At 32.7% G+C, this 17,091-nt stretch overlaps 2 protein-coding genes across 7 annotated transcripts; one reads left to right on the top strand and one right to left on the bottom strand.

Moving 5' to 3' along the window:
- Positions 1–4,703: 4,703 nt before the first annotated feature.
- Positions 4,704–11,671, top strand: LOC119631755 (CD151 antigen). Of its 6 annotated transcripts, none has more exons than XM_038024241.1 (7): positions 4,711–4,726; positions 6,323–6,412; positions 10,338–10,427; positions 10,533–10,724; positions 10,788–10,883; positions 10,952–11,242; positions 11,306–11,671. In XM_038024241.1, the coding sequence occupies exons 3-7, from the start codon at positions 10,350–10,352 to the stop codon at positions 11,351–11,353; spliced, it is 705 nt and encodes a 234-aa protein (XP_037880169.1). In that variant the 5' UTR covers positions 4,711–4,726; positions 6,323–6,412; positions 10,338–10,349; the 3' UTR covers positions 11,354–11,671. The 6 variants fall into 6 exon arrangements, with proteins under 6 accessions (XP_037880166.1, XP_037880169.1, XP_037880171.1 ...); XM_038024243.1 differs by lacking the exon at positions 6,323–6,412 and adding an exon at positions 4,866–4,875 and having other exon boundaries at positions 4,723–4,726; XM_038024242.1 differs by lacking the exons at positions 4,711–4,726; positions 6,323–6,412 and adding exons at positions 7,834–8,042; positions 8,110–8,381.
- Positions 11,672–11,879: 208 nt separating this feature from the next.
- On the bottom strand, positions 11,880–17,091 carry LOC119631754 (arylsulfatase B). Its single transcript, XM_038024237.1, is given in 7 exon segments — positions 11,880–13,011; positions 13,086–13,243; positions 13,297–13,552; positions 15,445–15,671; positions 15,739–15,898; positions 15,962–16,231; positions 16,922–17,091. Coding segments are annotated over 6 exon segments (1,770 nt in total). The 5' UTR covers positions 16,118–16,231; positions 16,922–17,091; the 3' UTR covers positions 11,880–12,198.

The following is a 17,091-nucleotide window of genomic DNA, read 5'->3' as shown; positions in this document are numbered from 1 at the left end:
TTTATAATCACGTTCATGCGATGAGCAAATATTGGCTATAACTATCTAAAATTCGAACATCAAACAAGAAAGAATTTACGTAGGCTTGATTTAGACTGAGGTGTTGAACATTTAAGTATGTACCATACTTTACTTTCGTGTATGTGGTATACATCATAATTAAAAACATATTTGATTGGCTGCCCACAATGCATAGGAAGTTTAAAATATTGGAAACCGTGGCTCGGCTTTATTGTAGGTGATTTTAGTTAGCCTATGAACGAAAACTTGCTATGGTTAAGGCGAGTTTTAAGCTTGTTATAGAAATTTTAATATATTTAAGGTGAACTGTATTATAAAGAAAAAGGCAAGCCCTACTTACGCTTGTTTTATTTGGGGTCGCAGCTCTGACTCTTTCATTTATGTAAGCCTACGTGTTGCAGATAATCCATAAATGAGAAGTATACAGGTGGTGGACATAAAATCTTTAAAGACGTGATTGTAAATGCTGGACCGCGCTTTTGGTTCTAATTGCTGCATACTATTATCCTACTTCTCCTCTGGTTCCAATGAAGCAGATCTAATCTTGACTAGGATAGAAATATTCGCAAGGACAAATGAATGAAATGAATATCCTTCGCAAAGAAAACAACAACAATTTGTTGAAAGGGAACGGTGTGAATCAAGTCGTTCATAACCTTCCGGCAATCATAAATTTACTCTCAATAATTCCTAATTATATGTAGAATGGGTGAGTATTACCATGGCTTTTTGCTAGTCGTCGATTGCGTGGATTCACTATGAATATGGTTAATACACTAGGTGGCCGCTTTCGAAAACATGCACATTTTAAAAAATTGCGTATTTGGTTGATTAAGAAATTTCGAAAACCTGCAATTATCTTGTACAACATCCATGAATCTTTTTTGTGTCTTATCTTGTTCAAACCCATGGGAAAATGGAGACATTTTAAGTTTGTTAAACTTTTCCAACGTTGATCATTGCAACACAGCGTTTCTTATTTGAACACTTTTTTTCCATCACCAATCGAAATTTTGTTTCGCCAACCTTGACGCCTGCGAACGAGATTTCTTGACGATGTACTGAAGCTCACGGCTTTTCGACGACGGTGAGGTAGTTTGCACCCTAAAGTAAGTGGATCTGTCAGTTCGCTATGGAAGCGATTTCTACACTTAGCTTAAATGTAAGAAGACATATCCGCCTGGGTGGCCGAGTAGGCAAGAGTCTCGACTAGCAACTCAGTGGTCGTGGGTTCGAATCTCAAGTGCGGTAGAGTTTTTAATAAAAGCCGATAGCCTTAGATGCTAGTGCTTTTAAGAGTTTAGTCTTAGAATTTATTTCTCTGGCGAAATTAATAATAATAATAATAATAATAATATAATAATAAGACATATATAATCACTTACAACTGGGAAACTTTAATTTATAACTTAAAACATTTCGCGCAAAAAAAATGAAATATAACGTGTATTCCACAAGTTAATATTTACTTTTATTGCATTCATTTCGTGTAAAATTAATCACCCATCTATAATTTAATTCCTTTAATTCAGGCTCACTCTGAATTTCTGGCGAAATTTCATTTCAAAGCCTTCAGGAGGAAGCGCAAAAAATTAAGAATAAATGTTAATCAGTCTGGGGAATACGTCTTCGGCTTATATATTCACAATGTGCTCACAATTTAGTTATTTTGGTTGCACAAAAAAATATTCATTTGAAATTTTTAAAAGACTGCTCTTTGTTTTCTTAAATTTCATAATTAACTGAATTATTCAATTATATCAATACATATTTAATGTTAAGATTAACACTAAACTGTTAAAGTTAAATAAGAAATGTTTGTGATGAATTATATAAAGAAAATTGTACAATGAGACTGACACTGCGAAAAGTAATAATTTTCAGTAAGAATGCTATTATAATTAAAAAATTTGAACTCAGTTTCAAGGCCTAAGACCCGAGGAGCCGAGATCCGCGACTATCAAGTCAAAGTTTGTGAGTTTGAATCTCAAGTGCGCTAAAACTTGTCGATGGGGCACATACCCACTAGACTAGTGGCCACCCCATACCTCTCTACCTCATTTCAATGCCTTTATATTATTTTAAGCCGTTATTTTAATTTTTGCGAATATCAATGCAAGCAACTGCCATTATTATTTGAAATAGAAATATGCTTCGTGCGAGTAGAGATGGAAAACGCTCTTCATATATATTTAAGCTTTAATTGCTTGTTAAAAAGTGTTTTAACTGAATTAATAGATGGAGCTAATCGATACAGCAGGCAATTCCTCAATATATTAAAGTCGAATTTTAAACTAATAATTTTAGTAGCATTTAGCAGATAATATTTGAAATAATGGTAAATTAAGTTTGCGCAGATATGTGCAATACTTGGAAGGACTTAAAATCCACCTTTTATTATAGCGGTCGACTCAGAATCATTTTCTACCCATTTTCTGAATCGATTTGATGAAATTCCGTGCACTGATGTGTTTTGGCCTAACCCCAAGACAATGTTGAGGAACTTTGACGACCCATACGACGATTTATTTTTATTATTTGCAAAAATGTTCTATTTGTTGTCTTCCTAAACGAAAATCGGCAAAAAACCATATTTTGGAATACCAAATAAATGTGGAAATTTTGGATCGAATAGATCAATTTTTTGAATTTCCTCCCATATAAGAGTTTTTGTAAAAAATAAGTCTTCACATGCCAACAAGATCTAATTGTTACTAATGTATGATCCTAATTGTAGACCCCAATGTATAACTGTTTGAAATACATATTCATTGTGTTATGTTTGGACTACGTAGGTGCGTTTTTTCAAATCTCTTCCCATACACGAATTACCACAGAGTATAACTTTTTATGTGGCAACAAAGTACGCTTTTCAACATTTTTTGGTGGAAATAGGTGAAGAATCGCTTTAAACGAATTGGCTTAATGCGTTTAATGGTCGACCTCGAGCGATTATAATCTTTTAGTTTCTTTTTTCTAGCTTTGTAGTGTTTTAGTTATCGTGGGCGTGAATTTGACATATCACGCTAAAATTTTCATCTATTGTAGTTACGGAAGAGTTTAGGGGAATTCTCAGGACCTACAAACGAAATGAGATATTTAGTATGACGATGTCACTCTTGGGTAAGGTGCATTCACAACGATAACTATAGTAAGCAAAATATTGATTTCATCTCTTCTCAGTTGGACTATTCATATTTATCTGGACCCTCATCTTGTATTTTGTACACCCTTCTGCTTACTCGTTCACTTTAAGCCCTCAAGCATCTGGATTCACAATTTAATTCCATGTCCATTCACATGCATACCCACTTGGCGTGATAATCTTGAAGTACTGTATATTCTTTGGCTGATTTTATTGATCTGTAATTTTACGGAAAGTAAAAGTAGTATAGAAAGTATAAAAGTTATAGAGGAAAAACAGGTAAAAACTTTTTATTCCTGTAGGAAGGACCACCAAGAAATATTCTGAACCGTTGTGCTTAATACAATTATTTCGTCACTTTCGTAATATGCTTTACTTAATGCTTTTCTTTCAGGTTAAAGTATACTTTTCATGAACACCCAAAACTTCAACTAGCGTGGCCCAACTTAAGTAAGTTTAATTTTCTTTTTAAAGATTCTATTATTCTTCACCTATTTTTGTGGGAATGGTTATATGGAAGAGGGTTCCAATAATTGCGTTTCATGCAAATTTTTTACATCAATTTATAGTTCCGAAATACTATGCACGGCGGGTTTTGATGGAAATATTTCGAATAATGTAACTTTTTACACATAACGCTGTTCATAATAAGATGTTATACGGAGAATGGTTCGAAAACTGGTCCAATCCAATTCATTTCCAAAAGAGTTGGTCCTAAGTTGTCGAGGTAAGGGTACCAAGCTTCGTCTAAACATCTTAAAAGATACGATTTGTATCTTGGACATAAGAATATGTAGGCAGATGTCTCAAGGACATATAGACAGGCATGTATTATGGACCGATGGGAAACCTTAAGTTCTTCTGACTTTTATATATCTCTCATAAGCTTAGTATGTGCTGTACCTCACAGAGCGTAGGGTGGAATGATAAGGGAAAGTGGGTGGTGAGGTAAAATGCGTGTTGATAAATATAATCTGTTGACTAATTATGTTTCACTTTGTCAACACTGTTTTAAGAGCAAACTTACAATTACGGTTTACTTTACTGAACGTTTTAATTGAAATTGTCAATATTCCTGTGCTCATGGTTGCATACTTACAAATACTCTGACAAGCATGGATATAACCGCTACGCTTGATGCTCAACTAAAAAGACCCGAAATATCATACTATTATTTTGGAAACGTTAGTATGTAAAGGTTTAAATGAAAGTTAGTAAATAACATATATTCGTTTATAGCTGTATGCTTACAGGCAGACGCAATGTAAGCATGTAGTGGTTGATTTGTATGAAGTAATTCAACGTTTAATGTTCGAACTCTTTTGAAAATAAAGCCAAGCTCTGTGTTAAATGTTAATAAAAAAACACACCAAAAAGCATATCAGACAGTCAAGCTGTTCCCACTAGTAGATCGAGCAGTGCGCTTAACTTTAACGCATCACGTCGGAATTAATATCGCACAAAATAGACAAAGCCAAAAAGAAAAAATAAATTTACTGTACATAAAATAATTTAACAGTGTTTGTGAAACAAAAGAAAAAGGGAGAGGTGCCTATGTGTGTGCGTGTATTTTTTTATATATATATATATATATATATTTATATATATTTGTATACGCATATGTACATATATGTATAAACATAAACACTTCTTAGTTCTCTTTTATCCAATTAACCTTTGTAAAATATAAAATTTACAGAAGAAATCAAGTAATGGAAACAGTTAACCGCTCTTTGCAAAAATATAATTTTTCTATTTCAATTTTTTTTTCAAATATTGTTAAATTCAGAAACACTTGAGAATTAAGGCAACATTCTTGCACAACAAGAACGGCAATGGCGACAGCAATCAAATGTTAAGTTGATTTGCTTAACGGTTCAGTTGGTTCAGTTGTAATAAAACTAGTTTTCAGAGTATTAAAATGTTATTCAACTGATTCAAGACGAACACGAAAAAAAATGAATGATATAAAAAGGAAGCGAAAAATTCTTAATAAAATAACTCTTAACCTTCGAGACGCTAAGTTAGAGATGAAAAAAAAAACTTCTTTGCTATTTTAACAATAAGTTCAAACAATTTTTTTTTATTTTAAACGAAGTCCAATAACCAAAACATAATAGAATAAGTGAAAGATAATCAATTGCTGACTAAAATATTTAATTTAATTTAATTTAGATGCAAATTAAATAAACAAAGTACAAACTTCATGAAAATGAAAGCAATAAATAAATAATATTCTGCCTGAGTCAATAATAAAATATAATTCAATTTCCCTCAAGTATTGTCTACTTCTATTCAGTATTAAAGTGTATGCTAATGTACTAAATCTATCATCCCAGTATAGATTCACATAATTTTTGTATTTTCGTAATATGTTGACATCTGCATCGGATACTGCAGAAGGCATAACTGGTTTTGATTAGTGCGTATTATTCTACCTCAATTTAGCCGTATTCGCCTATTCATCCCAAAAAAAATTAATTTCAAGTTGACGTCATCTGTCCACAATGCGTACAAAAGGAAGAAAACACAGAAAATATTTTAATCCTATAGAAGCTAGCAGTTTTGAGTAGATTGGATTTCGAAAATAAATTTTCAGTAATCTCATCCAAAATTTTTCTAAAAAATTAGGCCAATAACGCGGTTAAAATTAACAGGAGAGCTTGAGATTTTTTGCTATATTCTATATTCATATATATTTTGAATTTTAAAGAAAAGCACCTACAATAGGGGGATTCCGCATTCCAAGTTATTCCACTCCAAAATTTTATGTCCGGTTAAGAAAAGAACTTGATCGAATGCGAATATTTGCGTCAATTCTTCGCTTTTCGTCTCGTTGTCAACGTTTGAGAGAGTTGGAATTCTTGACAAGGAGAAGGCACCATCAACTCAGAATTATTTAGTTTCCAAATTTTATAGTAGTCTTTCCCAATTTTTCAGATTCGTATTGACTGTATACAAAAAGCGTCTCCTCCTTTCTCCCTCCTTATAATCTTTCCTGATGGCCACCTTGCCTAATGGTACATATAAGGACATTCGTTGAGTGGCTGGTCAAATTTAAAAAAAAAAGGAAAACAAATTAATAAACGACTTCGTTCTTGGATGATAGACATAGACGTGTTAAAAACAGTTACATTTGTTTATATCATATTTTAGAACCAATATTTGTTGCGGTCGTTGTAAAATTACATAAACGCCAAAATTGGTCGTCTGACGAAAACTTCGTTTGTAATAAGTGACCTTAAAGTAAGTATTCATACACTCTGACAAAAATCTATGCTAAACAGCAATAACCGTAATAATAACAGCAATAACCGTATTAACAATATCAACAACAACAGCAGCACAATAGCAATAATAAATTCATCAAAAATTCAAACATTACTAATATTTATATATTATATATTCTAGACTTGCTTAAAATGTCCTCGATCCCGCTTGCTTAATATATTACTTCCCGCTTCTCCATCGACTTGAAGTTCATGTAAAAGGTTTCACAAAACTGCATCATTTCAGAAGTAGTCTTGAATCAAAACAAAAATAAATAAATAAATGAAGTACGAAGAAATAGTAAACATATAAGAGAGAGAAGGCTTTAATAGCGGTGAGAAATAGAAAATGTTGGAAGGTTTACCTTGATAAGTGAAATTTTGAAACGTTTATTGCAATGCGTACAATTTTTATTTCCAAATGTATATAACACAATAACGAGAAAGGAATAATGTTCGGCCCAAGTCGAATCTTCATATCTCTTTATTTTGATTTATTTGATTTTTTTCAATAAGGAAAACAAACTCTGACCATAAAAAAAAAATTTTATGGCTTGTTCACAGTATTATTATTATATTCTTTGTAATTTTAAACACGCTTATAAAAAGTCATAGGTTATAATATTTGATCATTTTATTAAAATAAAAATGTAATGCATTCTCAAACTAAACTTTCAGGGGAAGTCGGTGGTGGCTGCAGTGTAGGGGATAGTTAAGTGCTATGCCGACTGATCATTCACTAATAAGCCACAACGAAGTATGGTCAAACCGACTGAGATTTGAACCCGCGTGAGCACCGACTTGGTAGACGCGATGCTTATCTACTTTTCTATCCGAGAGTTCTTTGCATATATGTTATGTAATAAATGTCTAACAAAATATAACCCACATATTAACTTCGTTTGCACGTAAAATACCATCTTGTCTAATTTTAACGTAAGATGAGTGATAACGTTTAAGAAAATAATAGCTCATGGATATCTAAGCTCAGATATCTAACTTAAAAACTTTCGCTGTTGTGAACGAATCCATAAAAAGATGCATCGTATTTTTGACTTAAAGAAACACTAAAAAGACTATAAAGAACCTCGCGTATTAAGACTTATAGTTGAAAATCAATTTAGTTTAATATGTCTCCAAGCCTGCTCAACTGCTGTCAGAGTTTTCGAAATTACATTCTTGACATCTCTCATTCTATAGATCGAATTTTCAAAAAAGAGAAGAAGCAACTTGTCGAGAAGAGCTAAAAATCAAAAGTGTATCGCAAAACCGTTTACACATTTTTGTGTAAAATCAAAAGCATTTACGATTTTTATATGCGTAAATTACATTAAATTCTTCACTACTCGATACATCAAATTTTCTAAATAATAGGAATATATAAATTGGATGCTACTGGATTTTTAAATTTGAAATTGCTACTCTATTGTCAAAAGTACGCCCGGGCCAGCAATTAAAAAGTAGATTAGAATATAGAAATGTAATCGTAACGCTTGCTTGTACAATTATTAAGATATACAAAGTACATGGTGCTGCGTACAATGAATGTGTTCTACTCACTTATATCGGCAGGCTCAACTTCTTTGTAGGGAGTTAAAATATTCGGTGTAAGTTGAGACTAAATTCTTACTCATATCATTTTGCATGCATATACTTCATTTTCTGCTATTTAAGGGTTGTTCCAATTTTTTATTTACTGTCTAAGCGATTATAACATGGATTATTTCAAAATTCAATGACCAGCGAATCGTATATGGTGATTTCCTATTGTTGCGTTTTGCAAGGTCACAAAACTACGTTCAAAAGTGGAAAGTGAAACATGTCGCCCACAAGTCCGCTCATTGTATGACAACTAAACCATTGGTGAAAGAAAAGCGAACACTTCAAGTTGTCAATTGCAATAATTTACGACATGAGATAAAGATGCTGAGCTACAAATATCTTACGTAAGATTTATATCGATTAAAAAACTGATTTTCATTGTAACTTGATTTAGCTAAAGGATGTTTACGGGCATATAAGTCTCTTTCGTTTCTCTCATCTTTCACAAATTTTACATTATTGACAATAGATATCAGATACACCATAAACATCAGCTATATGTATATAGTATGTAAAATATTATCTGATCTTTGGGAGCAACGTTTGTTACTCAAGCGCTTATGCATACGTACATTGCTTGCTTGAAATGAAAACTTCAGAGGTTGTAAACGAAATAACACATACTTTGTTAAATTCCATTGCAGTTGATTTTATCAAAGCTTCAAAAAACTTCACAGAATATGAAAATATTTCAAGTAATTGTTTGCTATTCACTATTATTTGACTGGCAAACTTTTAAATACATTTAACCCTGACCTACTTGTTATTCCATTAACTATCAAACAGCGGTAAACATCCATTTGAGCATGTGCAAAAGCTTTTCCTGTAACTTTTTCTCATATTCATTAGCTGTTATCTGTTTGATCAAACCATTTTAAAAATTTTTTGATCGACAAGTTTTTAAATTTTTTAATATTAAGCTTTTAATTATTAATTAATTATAAATTAAAATTTTAGTAGCCTTACATAGAATATAACCTAGCAGCCCTGTTCAATAATCATTCAAGATTTTGGTTTTATGATTCATAGTTTTTTCTTTTTTCTAATAAAAACCAATATTTTGTAAATTTTTGGTTTTATAAGCCGAAAATTGGATTAATTCATATACCGCCGTCTAGTGCGAGTCATCTTACATATTAAAGGCATGCGGATCGAGTTATATAACATCATTATCATAATTTTCAGCACATCCTTAATGAGGTGTGAACTTTCAACCATCTGCCACTTAATAAATAAAAAGTGAGGTGAACTTTTAATAGTTAAAAATTTAAATCCAAACTCGCTATAACCTCAGCGTTACTTGAATTCGGTTACTTATTAGGTTTTTGAAAGAATCGAAATTACGCATTCAGTTTGAAAAAGTTGTAGCTCTCTACTAAAAGAAGTCGATTCAATATAATTTTCCTTTTTTTGTTTAAGAAAAACTCAAAAATTAATTTAATAGTTACCACCAAGGACCGATTTTATATTGCTTGGATTTTATGAGCTTCCGTCTGAGGTCCAAGAGAATATTCCCCTATATTTGAAAGTAATTAGAATTTTATAATGGCTGCAAACAAATGTATGCAAACTTTTTTAAACGCATTTAGATTTTGCTTGTATATAAGATTTGCATTAACCTTGTTTCGTAAAATGTCGGTCAAGCTCCTAAAGGCTTATCATAATCGATTTATACCTTTCCACGGATAACTAAAATGTTTGTGGTGCGCATTGCTTGCAGAACGCACCAGTTTTCTAATCTCTAATAAGCTTTTCCTCTCCCTACATAAATCATAAAATTAAATGAAAATAGGACAATAATGCGGAATAGCGTTTAATATTTTCCTCTTTCGGAATTCATATCGAATTAAAAATAATTTGATATCATTAATTTTGTTAATAATGATAACAAAATCGTGCAGAATTTATTTAATTTAATCGATTTAATTTATTCGCACTGCCGCTTTGTTTTTCATTTAAAACGATTGAAAGTTGAAAAAATCATCAGACACATCTGATGAGCTGATGCCACGATTTATCTAATTAATATAAAACAAACATTTGCGTACAATTTAAAAGTTTTACTTAACAACAACTTTACGACGGCTGCCACAGTTTAGTAAGACGAATAGAAACTTTTTTGAAAACTTGAAGTGAACTGCTTTATGGTGAGAAAGGGAAATAATCAATTAATAATATTTCATAATTCATTCAAGTTTGTGTCATAGTTCATTCGTTGGCTTTAACGCGCTTAGAAATTGAAGTCTTATGGTTTTGTTTAACAGCCCCTAAGCGATGTTTTATTTCCTTCCTTTTTCTAGGACGACGACAAAATGGGATTTGGTTCGCGTATGGATTGCTGTAGGCAGTTCGTCAAGTACAGTTTGATCGTTTCAAATTTTATAATCTTTGTAAGTATAATTTCGCAAGTAATTATAAGGTTTTATTTTTTTAATGAACTACAAAAGAATTGAAGGGGATATCAGAATGTCTGTATTATTTCTTAACTTTGTCAGGTCGGTGGCGCAACGCTATTCTGCCTAAGTTTATGGACCCTAGTGGATCGTAATTTTATGAATGATTTGTTGGATACAAATTTATTTTCGGGAGCAGTTTACGTTTTGTTAGTAACCTCGTTGACTATATGTGTATTATCGTTCGTGGGATGTGTAGGTGCGAGCAAAGAAGTTAAATGTTTGTTGCTAACCGTAAGATAATTTATTTTTTCATCTTTTATTCCAAACTAAATCATAAAAATTATAATTTTTCAGTATTTTATTATAGTAGTGTTGATTTTTGTTACTATGTTTATCGGTGGTATATTGGGTTTCGTTTTTAGAGAGCGAGTACAACAGACTATGAGACAGGTGTGCCTAACTGAGTAATATGATATAATATCATCATGTAATTTAATTGATTGTTCTTTTACTTTAAGAAATTGCGATCATCTATGAGCTTGTATGGTAGCCGTCGTGATATAACTGAATCTTGGGATCAAACGCAAGAACGACTTCAATGCTGTGGCGTTGATTCCTGGCATGATTGGAATCGTCTCATACCGGAATCGTGTTGTCAGGAGATATTTGGTGGCCAACGTAAAGAATGCACCTTATTACCAGGTGTTACAAATTTATATAGTCAAGGTTGCTTATATGTAACTACTAGCTTTATGAGAGATCATGCCGCCGTCATTGGAGGCACAGCCATAGCGGTGGCCATAATTATGGTAATAGTAATTTTTTCTAAATTATAGCCAGTTTATTATTGAAATATTTTTTTACCTTTGTAGATATTTGGAATGATATTTTCTTGTCTGTTATTCACTATGATCGAATGATGTTTTTCTTCGTTTATTTAAATCAGAATATCTTTCAATGGATTTTCCATGCGGAAGCCTTTAATTGCTAAGCACTTATGTTCAACGTTAATTTCGCTAATATTTATTGTTAAGACTTAACTTTATGTACTTACGTTTACTTTAATTTACTTAAAGCACAAATTGTCATCTCTTCTGCTTGGCATTATTATTAATCATTTTAGTATTGTGAAGTATTGGTTTCGCATTCCAAACGTAATTACTGTATAAGTAGCCGAAATTTATTAGTTTATGTTCATACGATTTATATCACTTCACATTATTTCTCTTATTTAAATACCCGTTCCCCTTTCTCATTTTTCTTAAATAAATTTTCGATGGAAATTTTTAATTATAGAAACTCTTCGAATATCAGCTTTTCCTAAAAGTTTCGTCACGCAATCATTTTGTGTTAATGATAAGCTTCCCAATTCTAAAAATGTAATCTCGTCGCAAATCCCTTACGAAGTCAACATTTCAACAAGCTAATTATTAATATATTACTGTTCAAGAGGTTATTTTTCAGTTTTCTTACAAGTTAATGAATGGACTAAAGGTATTTGTATGTATGTTATCACATTTTACAAAAATATAAGTCCCATGAACCACGTAATTAGAAAATACACTTCACAGTAGAAGAAAACCTAATGGCTTCTCAAGTATTTGAATATTCTTCATACAAAGCTTTTGCATCGCAATATCTTTATAGGCAAACCTGATGAATTAATTTTCAATAATCGAAATTTTGATTTCTAGGCGATGATAATTAATTGCAAACTTTTCATAATTGGTCTCAGCATTATTTTGAATCTCTTCACAATTTCTTGTTACTTGTAAGCGTGTATAAGAGAAAATGAAAGGAATGTGTTAATGAAATAAAGATTATTATTAAAACTAAATACTGGGGCTGCACTGCTATACCACCATTGCCAGGTACCATTAAATCGCTTGGGATCACAACGAGTATCAGCTGTTGCTATCCGTGCGCTGCGTGTAGCTTGTCTGCGTAACTCGTTCACTTCCTGCGAAAGAATTTCCATCTGTGATGAGTGTACGCGGGCTAAATTATACCTTTCGCAAGGATCATTAACAACATCAAAAAGGCAAGGCGCTCTTAGTGGCTCACATTTGTAAATTGATTGATTGAAATCTTCCGAATTTCGCGGACAATGTACAGTGGCTTGTGATCTTAATTCTAATACATGTTGACCCAGTAAATTTTTACTGCCCAGTAATCGGTTTACGGTTGAATTCAATACATTTTCTACGTAATACTTAGAGAGACGATGAATTTCATGTGACGGCAACTCTCCCAACCATATGTCATAAAGACCGTTGAAGGTAGTACCGCTAATGTACTTGTAATTATCACGCATATAAGATGTGTAACCAAAAATATCATCCAACACATGAATTAGCCGTCTAGGCTGAGGTGGGTGCTTGCCATTTAAACATGGCCACAAGTTAATACCATCCAAATGCAAATTATTAGGTAATTTTATATCGGCTGCCCCAGCTAGAGTTGGAAACCAATCGATTGCATGCATTACCTGATGAGATACGTAGTGACGTTGTTTCAGTAATGAACTCCACAACAAGCTTGTGGAACGTATGCCACCCTCCCAAGGGGACTCCTTTTACTAAAGTCATTAAAAAAACAAAAAACCTCTTTTTTATATTAATATTCTAGTAAAGAATATAATTGTTTATCTACCCCTCTAAATGGATAATTTGAACCGGTATTAGCATATAAGCCAACAGTGGGAGCTCCGTTGTCTGAATACAAAAGCACTATCGTATTATCAAGGATTCCTTTCTTAGCTAAAGCTTCCATAGTTTTACCAACACTCTCATCTAAACGTGAAATCATACCTACACGAGATGGAATTAAATTGAAATATTTCTATATAAATTGAGTAATTCACCAGCGTATGTTCTTCTCCTTGGATTACTAATATATGGAAACTTTTTCACTTCTTCTTCAGGAGCTTGTAAAGGATTTTTGTTTTTTCCGGTATGTACCGCGAGATGGCTAATTAACAAAAAGAGCGGTTTACTTTCATCATGACATTTAATTATCCGTACAGCTTCATCAGTAAATACATCAGTGGCATATGTACCATTTGCTTCTGGCCATGGCCGAAGATCGCGGCGAAAGTCTAAGCCTGTATAATTGAATTTCTATAAACAAAAAGAATAGCATAAACTAATAATAAGCAAGTTAACTAGGTGATCTTTTAATGCGATCGCATATGTCAACCACTTAAGCTCTATATAAATAAATTGTTAATAGGTAAACGGTAAAACGATTCTTACGATTCTTACGATCTTAAGAGTTCGCCACAGTCAAACCTTATTAGAACAATTTCAGCAATACGAGTTCAAATATGAATTTATTCGAATCCTGCTGCGAAGTAGCGGGTATTTTTGCGAATACACAGAAGCGAATTTTTCGATTTTTCCTATAACTGCGGAAAAATGATTTCTCATTCTCTGAACGCCTTGCAACGGACTCTTATGTGTGAATATGGTGCAAACGGTGGACAAAGACCGAAAAATCAAATTAACGTCGCTCAAGAATCGAAGTCATGTCGACAGTTTTCTACGTTTGTCGCCGTGTCGTGCATAATGAATTTCTTCCGCCAGGCTAAACTGTTAATAGGGAATATTATTTGAGTGTTATAAAGACAATGAAATTAAAATTTTGAAGAATCATTAAAGATGTTTGACAGTAGCATGAGTTTGTTTTCCTTATTGAAAAAAATCAAATTAATCAAAATATAGAGATATGAAGATTCGACTTGGGCCGAACATTATTCCTTTCTCGTTATTGTGTTATATACATTTGGAAATAAAAATTGTACGCATTGCAATAAACGTTTCAAAATTTCCCTTATCAAGATAAACCTTCCAACATTTTCTATTTCTCACCGCTATTAAAGCCTTCTCTCTCTTATATGTCTACTATTTCTTCGTACTTCATTTATTTATTTATTTTTGTTTTGATTCAAGACTACTTCTGAAATAATGCAGTTTTCTGAAACCTTTTACATGAACTTCAAGTCGATGGAGAAGCGGGAAGTAATATATTAAGCAAGCGGGATCGAGGACATTTTAAGCAAATCTAAAATATATAATATGTAAATATTAGTAATGTTTGAATTTTTGATGAATTTATTATTGCTTTTGTGCTGCTGTTGTTGTTGATATTGTTAATTCGGTTATTGCTGTTATTATTATGGTTATTGCTGTTTAGCATAGATTTTTGTCAGAGTGTATGAATACTTACTTTAAGGTCACTTATTACAAACGAAGTTTTCGTCAGACGACCAATTTTGGCGTTTATGTAATTTTACAACGACCGCAACAAATATTGGTTCTAAAATATGATATAAACAAATGTAACTGTTTTTAACTCGTCTATGTCTATCATCCAAGAACGAAGTCGTTTATTAATTTGTTTTCCTTTTTTTTTTAAATTTGACCAGCCACTCAACGAATGTCCTTATATGTACCATTAGGCAAGGTTGCCATCAGGAAAGATTATAAGGAGGGAGAAAGGGGGAAACTCGCTCGATACGAGTGTGGAAATCTCCGGAAAGTCAGAAAAGACTTCTACAAACCTAATAAAAATGGACTCACCGAAAATATTTTTATTATGTTGACGCAAGTTATTAACCGTAACATTTTGGAGTTTTCTTTTTTTTGAAATTTTAGCAAGCCAAACCGTAGCGGCCTATTTACGATCGTGGCGGCCTGTTTATAATCGTTATATAAGTTATTAAGCGTAAACAAAAGTTGGAAGAAGCGGCGGTTAGACGGAATATGGACGCGGTTTAATCAATTTACTAGACTGCCTTATTAGATTTAGGATTAGATGATAGTTGGTGATTCGTATAAAAATAAAGTACCGATTTTTATTTGATAGAAATGCAAAGAATTGCCTTCCTAACGAAGATTCTAAATAGCATATTCAGGACAGGTAGAGAGATGAACGGGTGGATAAGTGGAAGTGGCTTTGAGGCGTACGTATCTAATGCGTATTTCTTTGTATTTCAAGGTAATTTACCCACCTCTACATCGAAAGTGTGATCGTAATAGCTTATAAAACCCGAATAGTAGCCATAATGATGATTAAAGCCTCTAAAGGTTGGAGTCATTTCCTTTCGATAGAAACCCAAATGCCATTTACCCACCAAGTTAGTAGAATAACCTTCATCACGAAAAAACGCTGGCATCAGTTGCTCATCTAATGGCTCATCTAATGGCTCCTGATTTACTGCTACGAAATGTTGAGTTCCTACGATGTAATTATCAATGCGTGCAAATGACCCAAAAAAAGGTAATTAAACCATTTATGCACTTACCCGTGTGTATTGGGTATTTACCAGTTAGCAGGGCCGACCTCGATGGAGTACAGAGATTTGGTACGTAATGTCTATTCAATATAATTCCATTATAGGCTAAAGCATCTATATTAGGCGTCAGTATCTGATTGGAACCATGAAAACTAAGATCATTGTAACCCTAAAGGGGAAAAAGTCGAAAATATAATTTTCAAACGTTAAGTTTTGCCTTCGTTAAGTTTACCATGTCATCAATTAACATAATCACTATGTTTGGTCTTGCATTTTGTTTAGATTCTTGAAATTGATAGGCACTTTTCTGAATATCAATATTTTTTGTTGGACTCACGAGCAAAAAGGATATGACGAAGAAACATAAATAACTTGAGCGACGAGACATTTTGATTTATGTTTTGAAAATAAAATTTACTATTCCGTCAATGAATTATTATTCTTCGACACCTTTTTAAACTTTTCCGACCATTCTTCGAACGCTGGATATTAAACATATACACTGAAATGTAAAATATGTAGTGAAGCTGTTAGAGATTTAGAAACAAAGACACAGTCAAGTTAAAGTGCGACGGACTTAAACGCAAAATTTGCTTACTTGACACACACAGTTTTACAAACACACACACACACACATGATTGCATTTTGTAATATATTTTAAAAGCGGAAAGATACTAAACTTCACGTATAACACTGTTCGAATAAAAGGGAAGTTGGTCCTGTAAGCAATCAATTGTTAAAGAAGGGTATGCGCAAACAATACTGAGGTTCATCAGTAACTCCCTACAAAAAAACGAATAAACTCTTAAAGCTTGAAAACTTTGCTGCTTTACACTGTGGAAATTGTAGTGTGTTATAGATTGGTCATTCCAGAAATACCTATTAGGGACCCCCTAATGTATATATATTCCTGATTAGTGCAAGATTCTAGAGACGTTTGTTGTTGCAATGTACGCAATCTATGCACCTAGCTTACATTTAAAGGTCCACTCTGAAAATATGCGCAATAGGACCATAATAATCAAACAGGTGTACACACGTTAGACGAAATTAAATTCATTCATTCAAAATAGTCTTGGCCTTGGTCTTGGCTGCCATCGACATGTCTTCAATCAGCAAAATAATATACAAATTTTATATGTTAATTTAATTTGGCAGGCATCAAAGGTTCGCACCAAAGCAAATACGTACGCGTTTATTTATAGTCTTTAATCTCGCTTATTACGCGATTACACGATTACGTTTGCAATTGTATGCAAGCGTTTTAAATAATTATTTAAATTTTTTTTCTATACTTATAGTTATGTACACTAAATAATTTGGCTGCAATGTCCGTAAGCTGAAAACCCACTTTTGTGTTT

The sequence above is a fragment of the Glossina fuscipes genome, unplaced genomic scaffold, assembly GCF_014805625.2.
Source record: "Glossina fuscipes isolate IAEA_lab_2018 unplaced genomic scaffold, Yale_Gfus_2 1, whole genome shotgun sequence".
Taxonomy (NCBI): Eukaryota; Metazoa; Arthropoda; class Insecta; order Diptera; family Glossinidae; genus Glossina; species Glossina fuscipes.
Note: the sequence above shows the minus strand (reverse complement) of the source record. Positions and strands in the feature narration are given on the sequence as shown.

Coding starts and splice junctions, on each gene's coding strand:
- LOC119631755 (XM_038024238.1), top strand. Junction 10,725..10,787: donor TTAAATGTTTGTTGCTAACC/GTAAGATAATTT, acceptor ATAATTTTTCAG/TATTTTATTATAGTAGTGTT. Junction 10,884..10,951: donor TACAACAGACTATGAGACAG/GTGTGCCTAACT, acceptor TTTTACTTTAAG/AAATTGCGATCATCTATGAG.